Source organism: Dunckerocampus dactyliophorus, chromosome 8 (assembly GCF_027744805.1).
Source record: "Dunckerocampus dactyliophorus isolate RoL2022-P2 chromosome 8, RoL_Ddac_1.1, whole genome shotgun sequence".
Classification (NCBI taxonomy): Eukaryota; Metazoa; Chordata; class Actinopteri; order Syngnathiformes; family Syngnathidae; genus Dunckerocampus; species Dunckerocampus dactyliophorus.
Genome location: NC_072826.1, coordinates 20,254,538 through 20,270,295, shown reverse-complemented (window position 1 = coordinate 20,270,295; position 15,758 = coordinate 20,254,538). Strand labels below are relative to the sequence as shown.

At 42.3% G+C, this 15,758-nt stretch overlaps 1 protein-coding gene across 11 annotated transcripts in view; it reads left to right on the top strand.

Moving 5' to 3' along the window:
• The window catches only part of atp2b2 (ATPase plasma membrane Ca2+ transporting 2), a 144,825-nt gene that overhangs the window by 36,183 nt on the left and 92,884 nt on the right, over positions 1–15,758 (top strand). For 10 of the 11 annotated variants that reach the window (XM_054783311.1, XM_054783317.1, XM_054783315.1 and 7 more), the window contains exon 2: positions 8,983–9,540. In XM_054783311.1, the coding sequence (XP_054639286.1) occupies positions 9,342–9,540 (199 nt within the window). In that variant the 5' untranslated portion in view covers positions 8,983–9,341. The remainder of the gene's footprint in view (positions 1–8,982; positions 9,541–15,758) is intronic. The other variant, XM_054783310.1, reaches the window with a different exon arrangement.

Sequence of the window (15,758 nt, the reverse complement as noted above, 5' to 3'; positions counted from 1 at the left end):
TAGCCTAGGCCTTAAATACAGTAAGAGTGGGCGGAATTGGTGTGCCAACACCCTCCTCCTGTTGGTTCCTTACACTAAGCCTGGGCGGAGTAGTGGTATAATCCTCTCCTGCTATTAGCACCTCCGATAAAAGGGAAGTGTCGCTCCCTGAGTTGGGTATGAACGACTCTGATACTGGCTAGTTAGCATCTATTGTTCTGGCTCGGCCCTGGCTTCACCTCATTTGCAAGACTAAGAGCTGTGGGTTTTGGTTTCAGTAACCTGCTGAACACAGGGTCCAAATTAAACCTCAAACCACCATTCCGATTCCACTACTCCTACTCAGCCCAGGCTTAGTGTAAGGAACCAATAGGAGGAGGGGGTTGGCACACCAATTCCGCCCACTTTTACTGTATTTAAGGCCTAGGCTACCAGCACTTATTAGTTCGCTGACGAAGCTCTTCGGATGAGGAGCGAAACGTCTGACACCTTCTTCACAGAAGTACAGATGACGTCTCAAGAAGCCTTTCCCTTGATGGACAACTCCTGTACGACTGAGAGCCTACACAGACGCATATAGAAGGCAGTATTACTAATTACAATTTGTCTTAATTAAATTTTTGTATTTATTATACATTTCTTTAATACCAAATTTTTTCAGACTTTAACATTATTTAAAATATAATGCAACACTTCCGGCCGTGGTTAGCATGTTGGCCACACTGTCAGGAGATCGAGAAGACTTGGGTTTGAATCTCTGCTTTTGCATTTCTGTGTGGAGTTTGCATGTTCTCCCCGTGCGTGTGTGGGTTTTCTCCGGGTACTGCGCTTTCCTCCAACATTCCAAAAACATGCATGTTAGGTTAATTGGAGACTCTAAATTGTCCACAGGTATGAATGTGAGTGTGAATGGTTGTTTGTCTATATGTGCCCTGGTGACCAGTCAAGGATGTGCCCTGCCTCTCGCCCGAAGTCATACCCTCGATACCCTAATGAAAATAAGCGGCAAATGGATGGATGCATTTTTTCCCCAATATTACTAATGACTATTACAGGGAAAATAGAGCAAAAAGCCACAAAGTAAAGAGAAAAAGCTGAAATGTTGATAGAAATTAATGCCACCTCACTTTCTTTGATTTTTCAGTATGTGGCTTTCGGTGGTTTGGACACACCTGACTTATCATACACTTATCAGCCACAATATTAGGTACACCTGCACATGCTAATTACACTGTATACAAAAATTAAGCTTTTACAAAAATAATACTGCATTTTCCAGGAGATATTAATTAAACAATATATAAGCCTGTCACGATAATCAATAAATCAATTAACCACATAATAAAAACTCGATCATTTTGCCGGCCTCGATATGCGGACATGTGCATGCGTGTTTGTTTTCTTCCTCTCTTTCTATCAAATAGGCTGGATGACAAGAGGGGCACATTGGTTCTATAACGGAATGAACGGAGTGAGGGAACCCTCTTGTCAGACATTCAGTCTCTTTGCTACGCGTTAGCGATTGCACTACTCGCTCGTGTGCTACACGATCGAATACTTTCTTCGTGCCTGTTGTGTATAAAACAAGATCTGATCCAATTTCAGCCCGTTTGCGGATTGTTATTTTGTGACATGAAAAAGATCGTCACAATGACAATAAAATAAATAATACAAAACGGTGGAACTTACATTTCAGTGTTTCCCGAAGTATAACACCTCATTGTGCACCATTGTGTTTTTGTCACTACTCAGACATTAACGAAAGTGACACTGATTTGACTGTTTTTGTTTTTTGGTTGTTTTTATTGTTATTGTCAAAATAATGTTGACAATAATGTCTTTTATCTGCAATAATTTGTAGGACAATTATCATCCTGCGTGTTATTATGAGAGGCCTAGCGATATATTTATTATTGTAGATGTACAACTTGTTATGGCAGCCCAAAACGGAAGTTAGCCAGGCTACTAGGGGTGCCAAACTTGAGGGCTATCCGTCTTTGAAGACTTAAAGCAGAGCTGCCAATATTTACTACCAAGTTTTTAACAAAGACAACAAAGATCCTCAGGTCTAAATTTCCTTTTGTTCCGTGAACTTGCAGCACATTTCTCATGCAGTTGTTTTGAAGGTTTGTGTATGTTTTTGGCATTTGCAGCGTTTTTCTTTTGCATTTGTTTGGGATCTTGCAGCGTTTATGTTATTGCAGCTTTTATTTGTTGTGCAGGTGTACCTAATCCTGTGACCTAAAAGTGCAGGTGCATGTTCTCGTCCCCAGGCGGATTCTCTTGCAACATTTTTTCTCATAGGCAGGGGGCGCTTTATGCTATGACTTCTGCAGTGGGCAAAGCTCATATCTCAGCACATAGCTCAAGGACATTGTTAGACACAGCAGGAAAGTAGCAAATGCTTGTTTTATACGCACACTTTCCTACCTGCTTGCACAATTATTGTACATATTGAGCAGTATGACAGCCACGGTAGGGAAAACACTTGTTGCACTCCGAAACGACTATAAAAATGCAGTATCCCTCCAATAATACGTAAATAATATCTAGATTTTGCGCAGCAGTGTGATGATCATATGGTCTTAGCATCTGCTCATGTTGGAACTCACGTCTGCCATATGGTGTGTAAGTTCATGAAGTCCAATTAGAAGCACTTTCACTGGAAAAAAAGCTTTTAATTATTGCACAGTCTGCACTTTCTGTAGCGGTGTTGGATCATCATTCGTCACTGTCGAGCCACGAGGACAGGAACACATCTGAAGGAGACACCGGGGCATAAGAGCAGGAAGTGATGCCAAGGGGACATCCAGCAGTTGGCACTAGTTTTTAGCTCATTTAGTTTTCCAGTCATCCCTCGTTTATCGCGGTTGATTGGTTCTAGACCCGACCACGATAAGTGAATTTCCGTGAAGTAGGACTCAATATTAATGAATGGAATATTTTTGTAGTTAGAGCATAGAAAACCTGTTGAAGGACAAAGTAAGAAGTCTAAAACTTGATGTTCCAAACAGCATGTAGCGAGGGACAACTGTAAAGACAATACAGGGTGTATTAAAAAAAAAGTAGACAAAAAGTAGCCACAAAAGTTACAATTTAATATTTTCATGAAATGTCTTTATTTGGACATCATCCGTCCATACCAACATTTATTGCATAATTGCATGCATGACTACACACAGGCCCGTCCTCCAAAAAATTTAAGTGTTAAAATTGAAGGAAAAGTCATAAACTGTGATGCAAAATGAGAATTGTTGTTCTTCTACACTGTGATACCCAGATTAACCCTTTGTTTCACGGTACTTGCACTGGGGTAATGGATGTAAGTTTTTGTCAACTTTGTCCTCAACATGACCTCCATTTCTTTGCATGCACAGCTGCGCTCTCCTCCGCATGTCCTGCACTGCTCGCCTGATCATTCCCTGTGCCATCGGAGGACGTTATCTTCAGCTCTGATTCACTGTTCAATGTCGTCGAGGTCACGTGGTGGTGTCACGTACACTTTTGATTTGAGGTGGCCCCATAGAAAAAAAGTCCAGCGGTACCAAATCAGGAGACATCGGGGGGCCATTCCACTGGGAGTTTCAAAGCAGCAACATGGTCACCAAAAAGCTCTGTTAGCCGATCAGTTACAGTTCTCCTCCGATGTGGTGGTGCACCATCTTGGGCCCACCAAGCACGTGCCAACCGACCATTTCCGTGAAGACGAAAACGTGGCATTCCTCTGAGAGTAAGAACGACACGCTCGTTCAACATTCGGAGGTAATCGTCACCGTTGATGTTGTTGCGGAAAAAGTACGGTCCAACAATTAAACCATTTCTGGCAAGACCTAAATTGTCTGAATAATCTGGGTATCGCAGCGTAGAAGAACAAGATTTCTCATTTTGCATCGCGGTTTATGACTTTTCTTTAAATTTTAACCCTTTAATTCTTTGGAGGATTTCTTTATTTTTGCCCAACGTGTTCAGTCATGCATGCAATTATGCAATAAATGTTGGTATGGACCGAAGGATGATGTCCATACCAACATATGAAAATAAAGACATTTCATGAAAATATTAAATTGTAACTTTAGTGGCTACTTTTTGGAGAGTCTACTTTTTTTGGATACACCCTGTAAAATGCAAATGCAAATGCTGTTTTTCTTGTAGTTTTTGACTTCCTCTTCATGTCGGACCTCCCTGTCCTTTCTCTGCTGTGTGGGGCACCAGATTGGCCAAGGAAGTAGTGTATAGTGTATTGTACCTGGAAGAGTGCGGAGAAAAAACACGCACTGTATGACTTTTGACCTTAGCTAGGTCAGCCATCTTGGCTCAGATTTCAGTCAGAATCAGTTGGGTTCTTGCTTTGACATAGGAGAACAATGCCTGACCGGCAGGGTGCTGGAAAGAGAATGTGGTGGGATTTTAATAGGCATTCAAAATCAGTTAGACTCTGGATTGAACGTGTGTGACTTTTCACCTTAGCTAAGTCGGCCATCTTGGGTGAAGTCAGTCAAAAATCAATAGTGTTCTGCTAACCCAGGGGTTCTCGGCTGGTTTGGCTGCTGGACTCACCATCACCTTGTAATGACAAGCAGCGACACAGACTGCAGGCATTTTTTCAACTCAAATTACTGTAACTGCAACTACTAAACTACTACTAAACCAACTACTGCAAGGTTACCCAGCATGCCTTGCGGGTTGCAAATGCAAGCATAGTTGTGCATGTATGTTTGTATGTAAGCATTATTTTGATAGATGCATAGTCCCGTATGGTACACTTGCGTTGTGTGTTCCATTTTTGTTGCTGTGTTGGATCATTCGCACTGCGGGCTAGATAGGCATTTGCGTTGATGACTTCCTGTCAGGAAGAGTATTCGTTGGTTAATTGATGCAGATAAAGAGAAGTTCCTTAAAGTAACACCGTTGTCGCCACCCTTTATTAACAGTTGATTATAATAACAGATGACCACTGCATAGAGAATACCCTTCAGAATAAGAGCATCATTTTTTTGCGCGGCAAAAGACACGTGACCCACTGAAAACGGGTCCGTGATGCAGTTCTCTCCAACTTTGGTGATTCATTCCAAATTTTGATGGAAGGGCACTGAAAAGGAAGATGTACAGTACTTAATGACTTTTGACCTGAGCTATGTCAGCCATCTTGGTCCAGTCAAAATCTTTTGGGTTCTTGCTTTGACATAAAATACCTGAATATAAAATACCTGACTGGCAGGGAGCTATGTTAGGATTTAGGCTTTCAGACATTTAAAATCAGTAGGATTCTGGATTGAACGCGTTTTTACCTTTGCTAAGCCCTTCTTGAGTTGGATGACCAGTTAAAATCAACGGGTTTCTAGCTCTAACATTAAAAATGGGTGTAAATTATGTTTGGCGACGTTGAAAGGGACTGACGATTTTTTACTTTAGCGGTGTCGGCCATCTTGGGTGAAAAATCAGACAAAATCAATAGTGTTCTTGCTCTAACCTGTGAAAAAAGGGTCGGCCATCTTGTAGCAGATATCAGTCAAATCAGTAGGGTTGACATAGAATAACATTCTTATATTTATTAGATTAGAAATTGTGACTGATATGGTACATGTCTGTTGTGACGTTTCTTAATGATGTCAGCCATCTTGGCTCAAATGAGTAGGATTCTTGCCTTGTTTACCGTTTCTTACCGTCTTTAATAGTCTCTTTCATCTCTGTCACCCACGCTGAAGATCTACATGGTCTAGATTTCTGCGGTTGGTCATGTGCAGAGACGAGCACCTCGGAGGTAAAACGAGCCATGTGTTTGATGCCCAGGTAGCGTCAAACCGTCCTGGGATGCGTTGGTATAAGTGGCAGTGCCATCTGGTACCACTGATGATGTCATTTCTTTGTAGTCATGTAATGTACATTCCCTCCTCAGCGCTTCTTTGGCTATCTCGGCATACGCACACACACGCACACACACGCACACGCGCAAATAATTAAACACATACACTATGTCCCAGGAGATCATTTGTTTGCTTTCATTTAAGGGATCTAGCCGGCACAGATGGCACACATTGATGGAGCCTAATGGGCGCGTACAGTAGGAAAAGTTTGGAGAATGGAAGAAGTGTAAGTCATCGACGAGTAGATGATTTCTGTATTTTTCTTGATAAGGAACCAACAGTAACCAAGTAAACCTTGTTGTGTGGCAGAAGTCGAGCAAAATATTTTGAATATAAAAACACTATAAAAAAAATTATACAATTATAGGAGATGGTTAACAATACATAGACAGTCATCCCTTGCCACTTCGCGCTTTCAATTTTGCCGCTTCACACTTTCACGGTTTTTCAAAAATATGTTAATAAGTCATGCTGTTTCGTGGTTGAATATGTTATATGTTAGTCAAAAATGTGGATCTTTCACCAAGTGTTAGGTACTTTGTGCCTAAATTAAGCATTTTCCAGCACATAGTATTTTGTAGTATTTTACAGTGGTCACTAGGGTGTCACTAGTATTACTGTAATGTTGGGTGAGACGCACAAGCACCAGACTTGATCGTCAGAACAACAGGCTTTTATTGCAGGTTTGAATTATCTCACAACAGGCACAATAATCCATAACACAGGCTACTGTTGAGGCCGTACCCCAGGCCAAGCCAGAACTCAACTCTGAACCCCAGGCGTCACTCCCTGTCCTCCCCCTCACTCAGCTCCCCTAGCACTGGAACACATTTACAACAACAGATACAGTTTTATTTATGTTTTAAATGACTAATTTTCGGGCCGAGCGGTTAGCACGTTGGACACACAGTCAGGAGATCGGGAAGACCTGAGTTTGAATCTTCGCTCTGTGTGGACTTTGCATGTTCTGCCCAGGCGTGCATGGGTTTTCTCCCCCACATTCCAATGTTAGGTTAATTGGCGACTGCGCGTGAATTTGGCGCACAGTGGCCGAGGGGTTAGCATGTTGGTTACATCGTCAGGACATCTGGAAGATCTGGGTCCGAATCTCCGTTGGGCATCTCTATGTGGAGTTTGCATGTTCTCCCCGTGTGTGTGTGGGTTTTCTCCGGGTACTCCGGTTTCCTCCCACATTCCAAAAACATGCATGTTAGGTTAATTGGGGACTCTAAATTGTCCATAGGTATGAATGTGAGTGTGAATGGTTGTTTGTCTATATGTGCTCTGTGATTGGCTGGCAACCAGTCCTAGGTGTACCCCCCTCTCACCTGAAGTCACCTGGGATAGGCTCCAGCATGCCCCCTCAACCCTAAAGAGGATAAGTGGCATAGAAAATGGATGGATGGCTAATTTTCTGTTATGTCTAATATGAGTGTAAAGTTGACTATAGGGGTTATACATGTAATGTGAGTTCTAAAAAAAATATTCAGTTTTGATATTACTGTTTCAAAAGGTTGTAGCTTGAAAATGGTTATAGATAAAGGCATAATGTAAATGAGACAAATCATCCGTATGATCCAAAGTTGGTGATGGCAGTAAATTCACTAATCTAATTTGCAATTTTGGAGCTTAAAGGTGTAAAAATCCTTTTTAGAAGGTTGTAAACATATACATAAGGAAGTCTACTTTGCGGAAATTCACTTATCACGGTTGAGCCTGGAACCAATTAACCACGATAAACAAGGGATTACTGTCATATAGTATCACAGTTTTTATTCTGCCACCTGCTGGATGTGGTCGGGCACTGCCCCCAATTTGCCCTAATGTACAAGTGCCATGTCTACCAGAGATCATATGACATATCAAACGCTGTCCAATTAACACCAAGTTTCCTGTACAGTACAAGGTTTGTTCAAGGACTGCCGAAAAAATTGCGACATTTCAAAGCTTAAGTTCATTGGTTCTGTTGCTGCTGTGTTGCGTGTTGTGTTGTACTTGTTCATAAACGACCAAAGAGAGACACATTTTCCTTTGCTAAAGCATTATTAAAGTTAAAAAATGAATTTGACATTTTCAAAATTGGGGAATGAGAGCCTCTTTCCAGTGATGGCCTTCTTCCAATGAAGATAAATGTAACGAGGCTATATTTGGAGCGTTTAGGGCAGTGGTGTCGCCAATCTGTCGATCGTGAGCTACGAGTCGATCTTTGGGACCGCCCGGTTGATTGTGAGAACATTTTGAAATGCTTTCTCGGAAAGCCATCAACAGGCACGCATTTTGTCCACTGAACACGCCCGTACGCCTCGCCGCTATCCAGGCAGCAACCCGTGAGCCCCAGCAAGGAGCCCAGTCCCCAGAGCCCGGCCGGAAGTACACTAGTACACCGGCTCACCTCCTGCACCGACTCGCCACACCCCCGTGCTAGCAAAAAGGTCGAGCGAGAGAGGGAGGGAGTGACAGCGCTGCAGCCATGTGCTTGCGCACACAACAGTAATTATTGCACGTTAATAGGGCTCAGTCTGCCTTTGCTACCTCAAAGTTAGGCCACAAATATAACTCCATATATATATATATATATATATATATATATATATATATCCCCCATGTTTGGGGGGGTTCGTAGACCCGTACAGGGTCACGGCCGAGACCAGGGATTTTGGTCTCAAAAAGGTTGGTGACCACTGGTTTAGGGTATGTTGGGGTATAGACGTGTGACGCCATACTAGCACCTTCCCCCCAACCCCCTTCCTCACCATCCTGCCCCTCCGACAGTGCGACGCGACATGCCGCCTCTCCATTTTGTCGTCAGAGCAATCCTCCTTCACTCCCTCCCTCCCTCCCTTACCGCCTGCGCACACCTCCTCTCCTCTTTCTCTGCATCTGAGAGGAGCATCTTCTTCTCTCTCTCTATCCCTCTCTTCCTCCTCCTCCTCCATCCTCTCTCTCTCTTTCTCTCTCTCTCTCTGGTTGTCCTCAGAATGAGGTTAGCAGCAGCGCTAGCAGAGCAGAGTTACCGCAGCAGGCTGTGGTTCTGCCGTCCTTGCCGCGAACGCTCCGTCCTTCACCTTCTGTCCTCTCTGGACTAACCCCCTCCCTCTTCTCTTTCCTCTGCTCTGTCTCCATCTGTCTCCTTGTGCAGCAGTGATGGGGAGGACCACCATGTAGAGGAGGCAGCAATGGGAAGCCATGCATGGAGCGGGTCTGGACTGCAGCCGTGGAGAGCCTGAGCTCCTCATCCTCCTCCTCAAAAAGGACTGGTGTGACCTTCTCAGGACCTGACCACTGGGGCCGTCCGACGCTCACCTGGATGCTCCCTGCAGTCTCTTCGTCACCCCCCTCCCCTTCGGTCCTCCTCTCCTCAGTGTTGGATTTTGCCCCCCTTTTTTAATATCTATATTTAAGCGGCATTTTTCTTTATTATTTTTTTGGTTGCCAACTTGGAGACAGATCCTGTCCTCATAGCAATAACAACTGTGAACGGACTGAGTGGCGGGCATCATGGGGGACATGTCCAACAGCGATTTCTACGCCAAGAACCAAAGAAATGAGGGCAACCATGCGGCGGGCTTCGGCTGCTCGCTCATGGAGCTGCGCTCGCTCATGGAGCTGCGCGGCACCGAGGCGGTGGTCAAGCTACAGGAGGACTACGGGGGCGTCGAGGGACTCTGCACACGACTGAAAACCTCACCCACGGAAGGTAAGCCCCCCCCACAACGCTCCCATTTCATCTCTGTCAGTGCATGGATGTCTTGTTGTTTGAATCCATGACTCACTTCCTGCTCGGTTGAAGACCTGGAGGAGGTTGTGGCGTATGTAGGATGCTCACAGCAGAGGGAGTCCCTTTTGAAACCTACCGTTTACCTGCTTAGTATGCAGAGGAATCTCTCTGGACAGTTTAGAGACCCCCGATGTGTGTCATTCTGCCATCAGCCAATCACACGCTACCTTGCTGAGGCGCATACCAACTGGCTTGAAGGTTTAGTGCATACGAGATGTGCAGTCATCTTCATGTTTGGCCTCCACTACAGTGCAAATGCAATAATTATCATCAACAAACAGAAGATAGACACGCTTTTTTTTATCACAAAATTCTAAATTGAGTTCCTTTAATGGCGTTCCAATTTGTTTTGACTGATTTAGAATAATTTTCCTATCAGAATATAATAAATAATCCATTCCAGAGTCAAACTCTGGCATGATTAAAAAAAACAAACATTTTTTACCATTACATTTGCACATTCTGCAACAACCTTACAAGTGTAAAAGTCAGTTCACCACTGTGATATCTTTCTCACACATGCACAACACGTTTGTTAGCGTAAAAAGTTTACATTAAAATTAATTTAAAAATTAAAAATTAAATGCATCCTTTAATAGCAACTAACTAACGCTCGTGGGTAACGTCAGCAGTGCATGGACCTTCCTTTTATTTTGTAAGATTTTCTACATAAAATGAGAATGTTTTAGTAATTAAGACATTTTTCCATCATTTTCTTCCAATTTGTATTTTCGTTTTGACTAAATACATCATTTTCCAGCGTTAAACTGTCACAATCATAACAAAACTTTAGGAACTTTACAGGCAATGTGTTAAGTAATATTTTAGCTTCATTATCTACTATACAAGTGTAAAGTGGCGTTAACCACTGGAATATTATGCTAAATAAATCACTTGTTAAACAGCCTCTAAAATGAAAAATGAACATTTTAGCATCAAGTAAAAAAAAATGAATCGCTATAAAATAACAAAAAAACACTCTACCTTTTATAACAAGTAATAGATGCAGGTTAGTGCTAGTGGCTGATGTCAGCATTAGTGTTGCAACTCACGATTATTTTTATAGTTGATTAATCTGAAGCTTGTTCTTTTGATTAATCGACTAAGCGGTTAGGCCCTAAACAGATAATAGGTCTCATGTCATGGATGACTAAAGAAATAAAAAAGCATTCACATTTTATAGGCTGATATCAAAGGATATTTACATTGTTAAATCAAATAACAATTATTCGATTGTCAAAATAATTAACTGGACAATGGATTAATCACTGATGAGTTGTTGCAGCTCGAGGTAGAATCGTCGCTATGTTGCTGGTCCCTATGACCACTGATGGTCATTAAATGTCATTAAGTTAAAACAAAGGATTCTGCACAGAAATGTGTAATTTTTAATAACTAAATTACTTTAAAAAAATATTCTTTCTTAAAAAGTATAACAAAAATCTGCACGGTTTTTGTGGCACACGCGCACACTTCCCCAACGGCAAGTCACCCAGCATGCCTTGTGGGTTATAAATAAGTATAAAATAGTATTATTAGTAATATTAGTGTGTAAGTGTTTATTTCAACACCTGGATAGCCTGTATGGTGCAGTCACCTTGTGTGTTCCACATGCTTTGCTTGTTGTGTTATGTGTGGTTGCACCGCGAGTGAGGTTGGCGTTTGGTTTCATAACCTCCAGCTGGTTTGTGATGTCGTGTAATAATTCCAAAATAGTGTACAAATATGATAAAATAAATAATATAAATATATAAATTAATAAAAATAGTAAAATGTGCCCCCGCATCCTTTGATTTTTTTAGTATGTGGCTGTTGATGGACAAAGTATGGACCCCCTGCTGTCTGTGGCATATCGCTATATTTATGGAATGTCAGAGGCAGTAATTCTTATGCTGCTGGAAGTTAGTTCAAAATAGGGCTTAGTTTAGCTGAATCAGCATTAGCTTTGCTTATTTTTGATCATCAATCATTTGTCATTATATACAGTATCACCAGTCAAAAGTTTGGAGACACTTTTCCATGCTGTTGAATGACAAAGTGTCTCTGAACTTTTGACTGAGACTGTCTTGGTCATGCGTTCCTCTGGCAATTTCGTCATGTACCGACGTCGACACCGCCTTCTTCTGAAGTCACTTGTGTGGCGCTGACACAACCTCCAAGGCACCTATCTGCTTGCAGCGCTGTCTTTTCACTAAACAACATGAAACACAGCAGTGTTACGTAACCCGTGAATCACGGTGATGAAAAGGACCGCTGACGAGGAGTGACTCAGACAGGCCCGAGTCGCTGTGCAAAGCGATTCGCGCCCGCAGTGTCGTGGCGATATTGAAATGAAGCTGATTTGCAAAAGCGTAATAAAATTAGCATAAGTGACACATAATTCCTCGCCAGCACCCGTTTTATTAGTGTGCTAAACACCGGTGGTGGGGAATTTACTGCCTGTGGACTTGCACCAAATCAAAGAGCAAAGTAATGAAACTCTCGAAACAAAAGGCAGAATATTGTAATTATTGTTATTAATATGCATAAGCTCTTTTGCTGTCTATTCTAGTCTGTTATGCGTCAGATTAGTATTGGGAAAACAATGTCATGCATCAACAGCATAGCATACACATTACAGTGCAAAAGTCTGTTATCAATCATATATGAGGAGACTAGACCTCCCCCAAGGCCAAACAAACATCAACTAAATCCAAGAACATCGGCACCAACGTTGTATAGCTTATTAAAGGTCCCCTGTTATGCAAAAGTGACTTTTTAATGTTGTTCTAACAGGCATATGTGTTGCTAGACTCTGTTTATGAGCACCAAATATGAGAAAAGTCTGTCATCTCCCTCACTTTTGAGAAAACAATCAGTTATTGAAGTTTTCATGATGTCATGAAGGGGAAACCACCTTACCGCCCCTACCTAGATGAACCTGCCCCATGTACAGGTATATATATAAAAAAGTGGTACAGTGGTACGTGTATGCCGTACATTTTACCTGTTTTATCACGTATTTATACATTATTACCAAATTCTGATGAATGATGTGTTTTGTGTGGGGAAAAAACTGCCTGTGTTTAGAGGAAAAAAAGTGACCAAAAAGGCAGGAATTTGCACAACAGCTGAATCGTGAATGGATAAAGTGAGCACACTCCTTGGAGACACACCTTTACAGAGACAGGCGTGGCCAAACACAGCTCATTAGCATTAAAGTTACACACACAGAACATGTTGTGGTCTTACTCAAAGCACTTTTAAACTTTATAGTCCAACGCGAAAGCTTGATTTTGGACAACACACTTCCAATACACTATGTTGAGGCCTTCCTTGTTGAAACATAGGATACTATGGGACATTTGCGCAGTACTGCGTCTCTCTAATAGCACAGTCCACAGTATTTCATTTAAACATATTCAAATCAGTCAAGAAAATTTTCATTAAGAGTTTGTCCAGTAGCAAATGCAGTACATTAGTATACATTGGCAATACAGGCCACGAGGAACAATATGTAAACGTCTATTCAGTTATTCAGAAGTCTCTTATGAGATGCGTGCAATGCGTTATTATTGCAGGCGCGTGAGATTTATTGGATTTGGAGCAACGGCGTATTTGCATAACGGCATCATCTCTACTGCAATGTCGTCTCAGACGAAGATCTGCTAACAAGCAAGATGCTGAGCTCGTCTCCTGGTTAGGATGGATCATCCATTGATGGAATGGATTATTCTCACGCAGATGGAAAGTGTTGCAATTTGCATCAGTGATCCCAGGTGATGCGTGTTTACCACCTCTTTTTTTTCCTCTGTGCATCTGCGTCGCAGAACACATGTTACATCAGGAAATATGATCATGCTAATTATCTTTGAGGGGATTCCGTGTTGCTCGCTGTCCACTGCTGCAGCGTGTAGTGTGTGTGTGTGTGCGTGTGTTTGCGTCCCAGTGGGCCCCACGCTGGTGAAAAGGCCCCCTGACAGGGTTGACCTATGTATCAGCCCCTTCACTTGATACCCAATACAACCAGGTGCGTTTGTTTATAAGCACTGGCGAACAGGTTGCCCAAGGCTTTTGAATAAATGAATGTATGGGAAACATTGCACTCGTGCTAACGCAGCACAAGGGGTGTCCTGGCTGGTACACCAATATTAAAGAAGACAAAAATACTTTTTTTTACTTACCAGGTACTTTCTGTGTTAGATCAAATTGTTTATCTTACCTTTTCACGGTGGCGTACCCCTTCAGACGTTTGACTTGAAACCATGTAGCCCCTGCTCCTGCACACATAAACCACTTTTGATTTTCATTAAATTGAAATAATAAACATGGTTCACCGGTTAATTAATTTTATAGTAAGTAATTGAAATTTCAATAGAAGTGAAGCATGAGCACTGATCAATAGAGAAGATGTGAATTTCTCTTGGAGATGAATAAAGTATCTAAGTATTCGTCCTACATATCTTTTATTTTAGACGGATGTTGGGATCCTTCCCTTTTGAATGGGTTGAACTTGAGCTATGCTTCTGTCCACTTGCTATGATTTAAGTCTGCATGTTAGTTGGATACCAAATTGAAAGGGAAAGTTGAACAAACATGATAAAGCAGTATCCAAAGTGCGAATTACATACAAGCAGCGACAAAGCCTCATTTTCGGGGGAATCCCCACGGTTTCATCCTGACAAGCACGATCGGAGAACCCCTAATATACGTATAGGGCCGCACGGTGGCCTAGTGGTTAGCGTGTTGGCCACACGTTCAGGAGATCAGGGGTTCGTGCGTGGGTTTTCTCCGGGTACTCCCGTTTCCTCCCACATTCCAAAAACATGCATGTTAGGTTAATTGGAGACTCTAAATTGTCCATAGGTATGAATGTGAGTGTGAATGGTTGTTTGTCTATATGTGCCCTGCGATTGGCTGGAGACCAGTCCAGGGTGTACCCCGCCTCTCGCCCGAAGTCAGCTGATAGGCCCCACGACCCTAATGAGGATAAGCGGCATAGAAAATAGATGGATATCTATATATACATATTTATATAAATGATGTGTTACAATGGTAGTCTTGCTGCAATACACAAAAACATGAAAGTAGGATATGATATATTTTGCAACAATTTCAAGTTGAGGGTTAGTCTGTATGATATTTGCATTTTTGGTATTTATTTTACTTATCAAGTGATTTCCTTCTAATTAAAATACTTATTTGCATAATTTCTACTGCCTCGAGTTAACTTATAAAAGAAAAAACATTCACTGTGTTATTTGATTGCACAAATTGAATATGTTATTGATATGGTTTGTGGGGCTTTGGAGCGAATGCGTAGCATTGTTGCGGAGGCCAATGTGCTCCAGTATATATGACTAGTGATTGGCATGTCTTTGTGTAGGCAGGATGCTGACAGTATGCTGTGTAGGTGAGTGGGGGTTGAAGAAGCTCGTGTTTTCCTGCAGGCAGACAGCAGGTGAATAAGTCATGTAGGGCAGATGGGATGTCAGCGCGTATACAGCTCACTTTCACAGATGCTCCAGCAGGATGCTTCACGTGCTATGGACCTGACTCCTGTGACTCGGAAGGATGCTGACAGTATACAAATTCCGTTCTGGAGGCTGCGACACCTCGAGTTAGTTGTGAGAAGGCTGGCGGTGATGGCGCTCCTCCGGCGACAGGACATTGATAGTATCTGATGTAGTGAGAACATGTTGAGGCCTTGCCGAGAAGGAGCTGGAAACATTAGCGGGGGAAGAGGCTCTTTGCAACTACTGTAAATGCTCCAATTAACGCCTCTCTTCAATTAACCGCCAAGTATAGTTGCCAGGTGCGTGGTCTACAAAAGCAAATACCCGCTGGAGGTCTCTAATTACCGGCAGGTCAACAAACATTTGCAATAATAGCCTTGGCTGTAGGCAACCCCCTGAAGTAGTTTCCACATGATGGCAGGAGCATGAGTCATTACTATCTACCTCTGCATGCATTTTAACATGCTGGCTGAGCGGTTTGCTCCTTACCACTACACTGTTGTACCAGTATCCTTCATAAATGACCATGTTGTCACCCTTTATATATGTGACTTTTCAGAATTTTGGAAATAGCAGCTTCAATTAATGTTTTTTTCTCCAACATCCTGTCCTCTTTAGCTTTTTTTAAATTAATTTATCTCA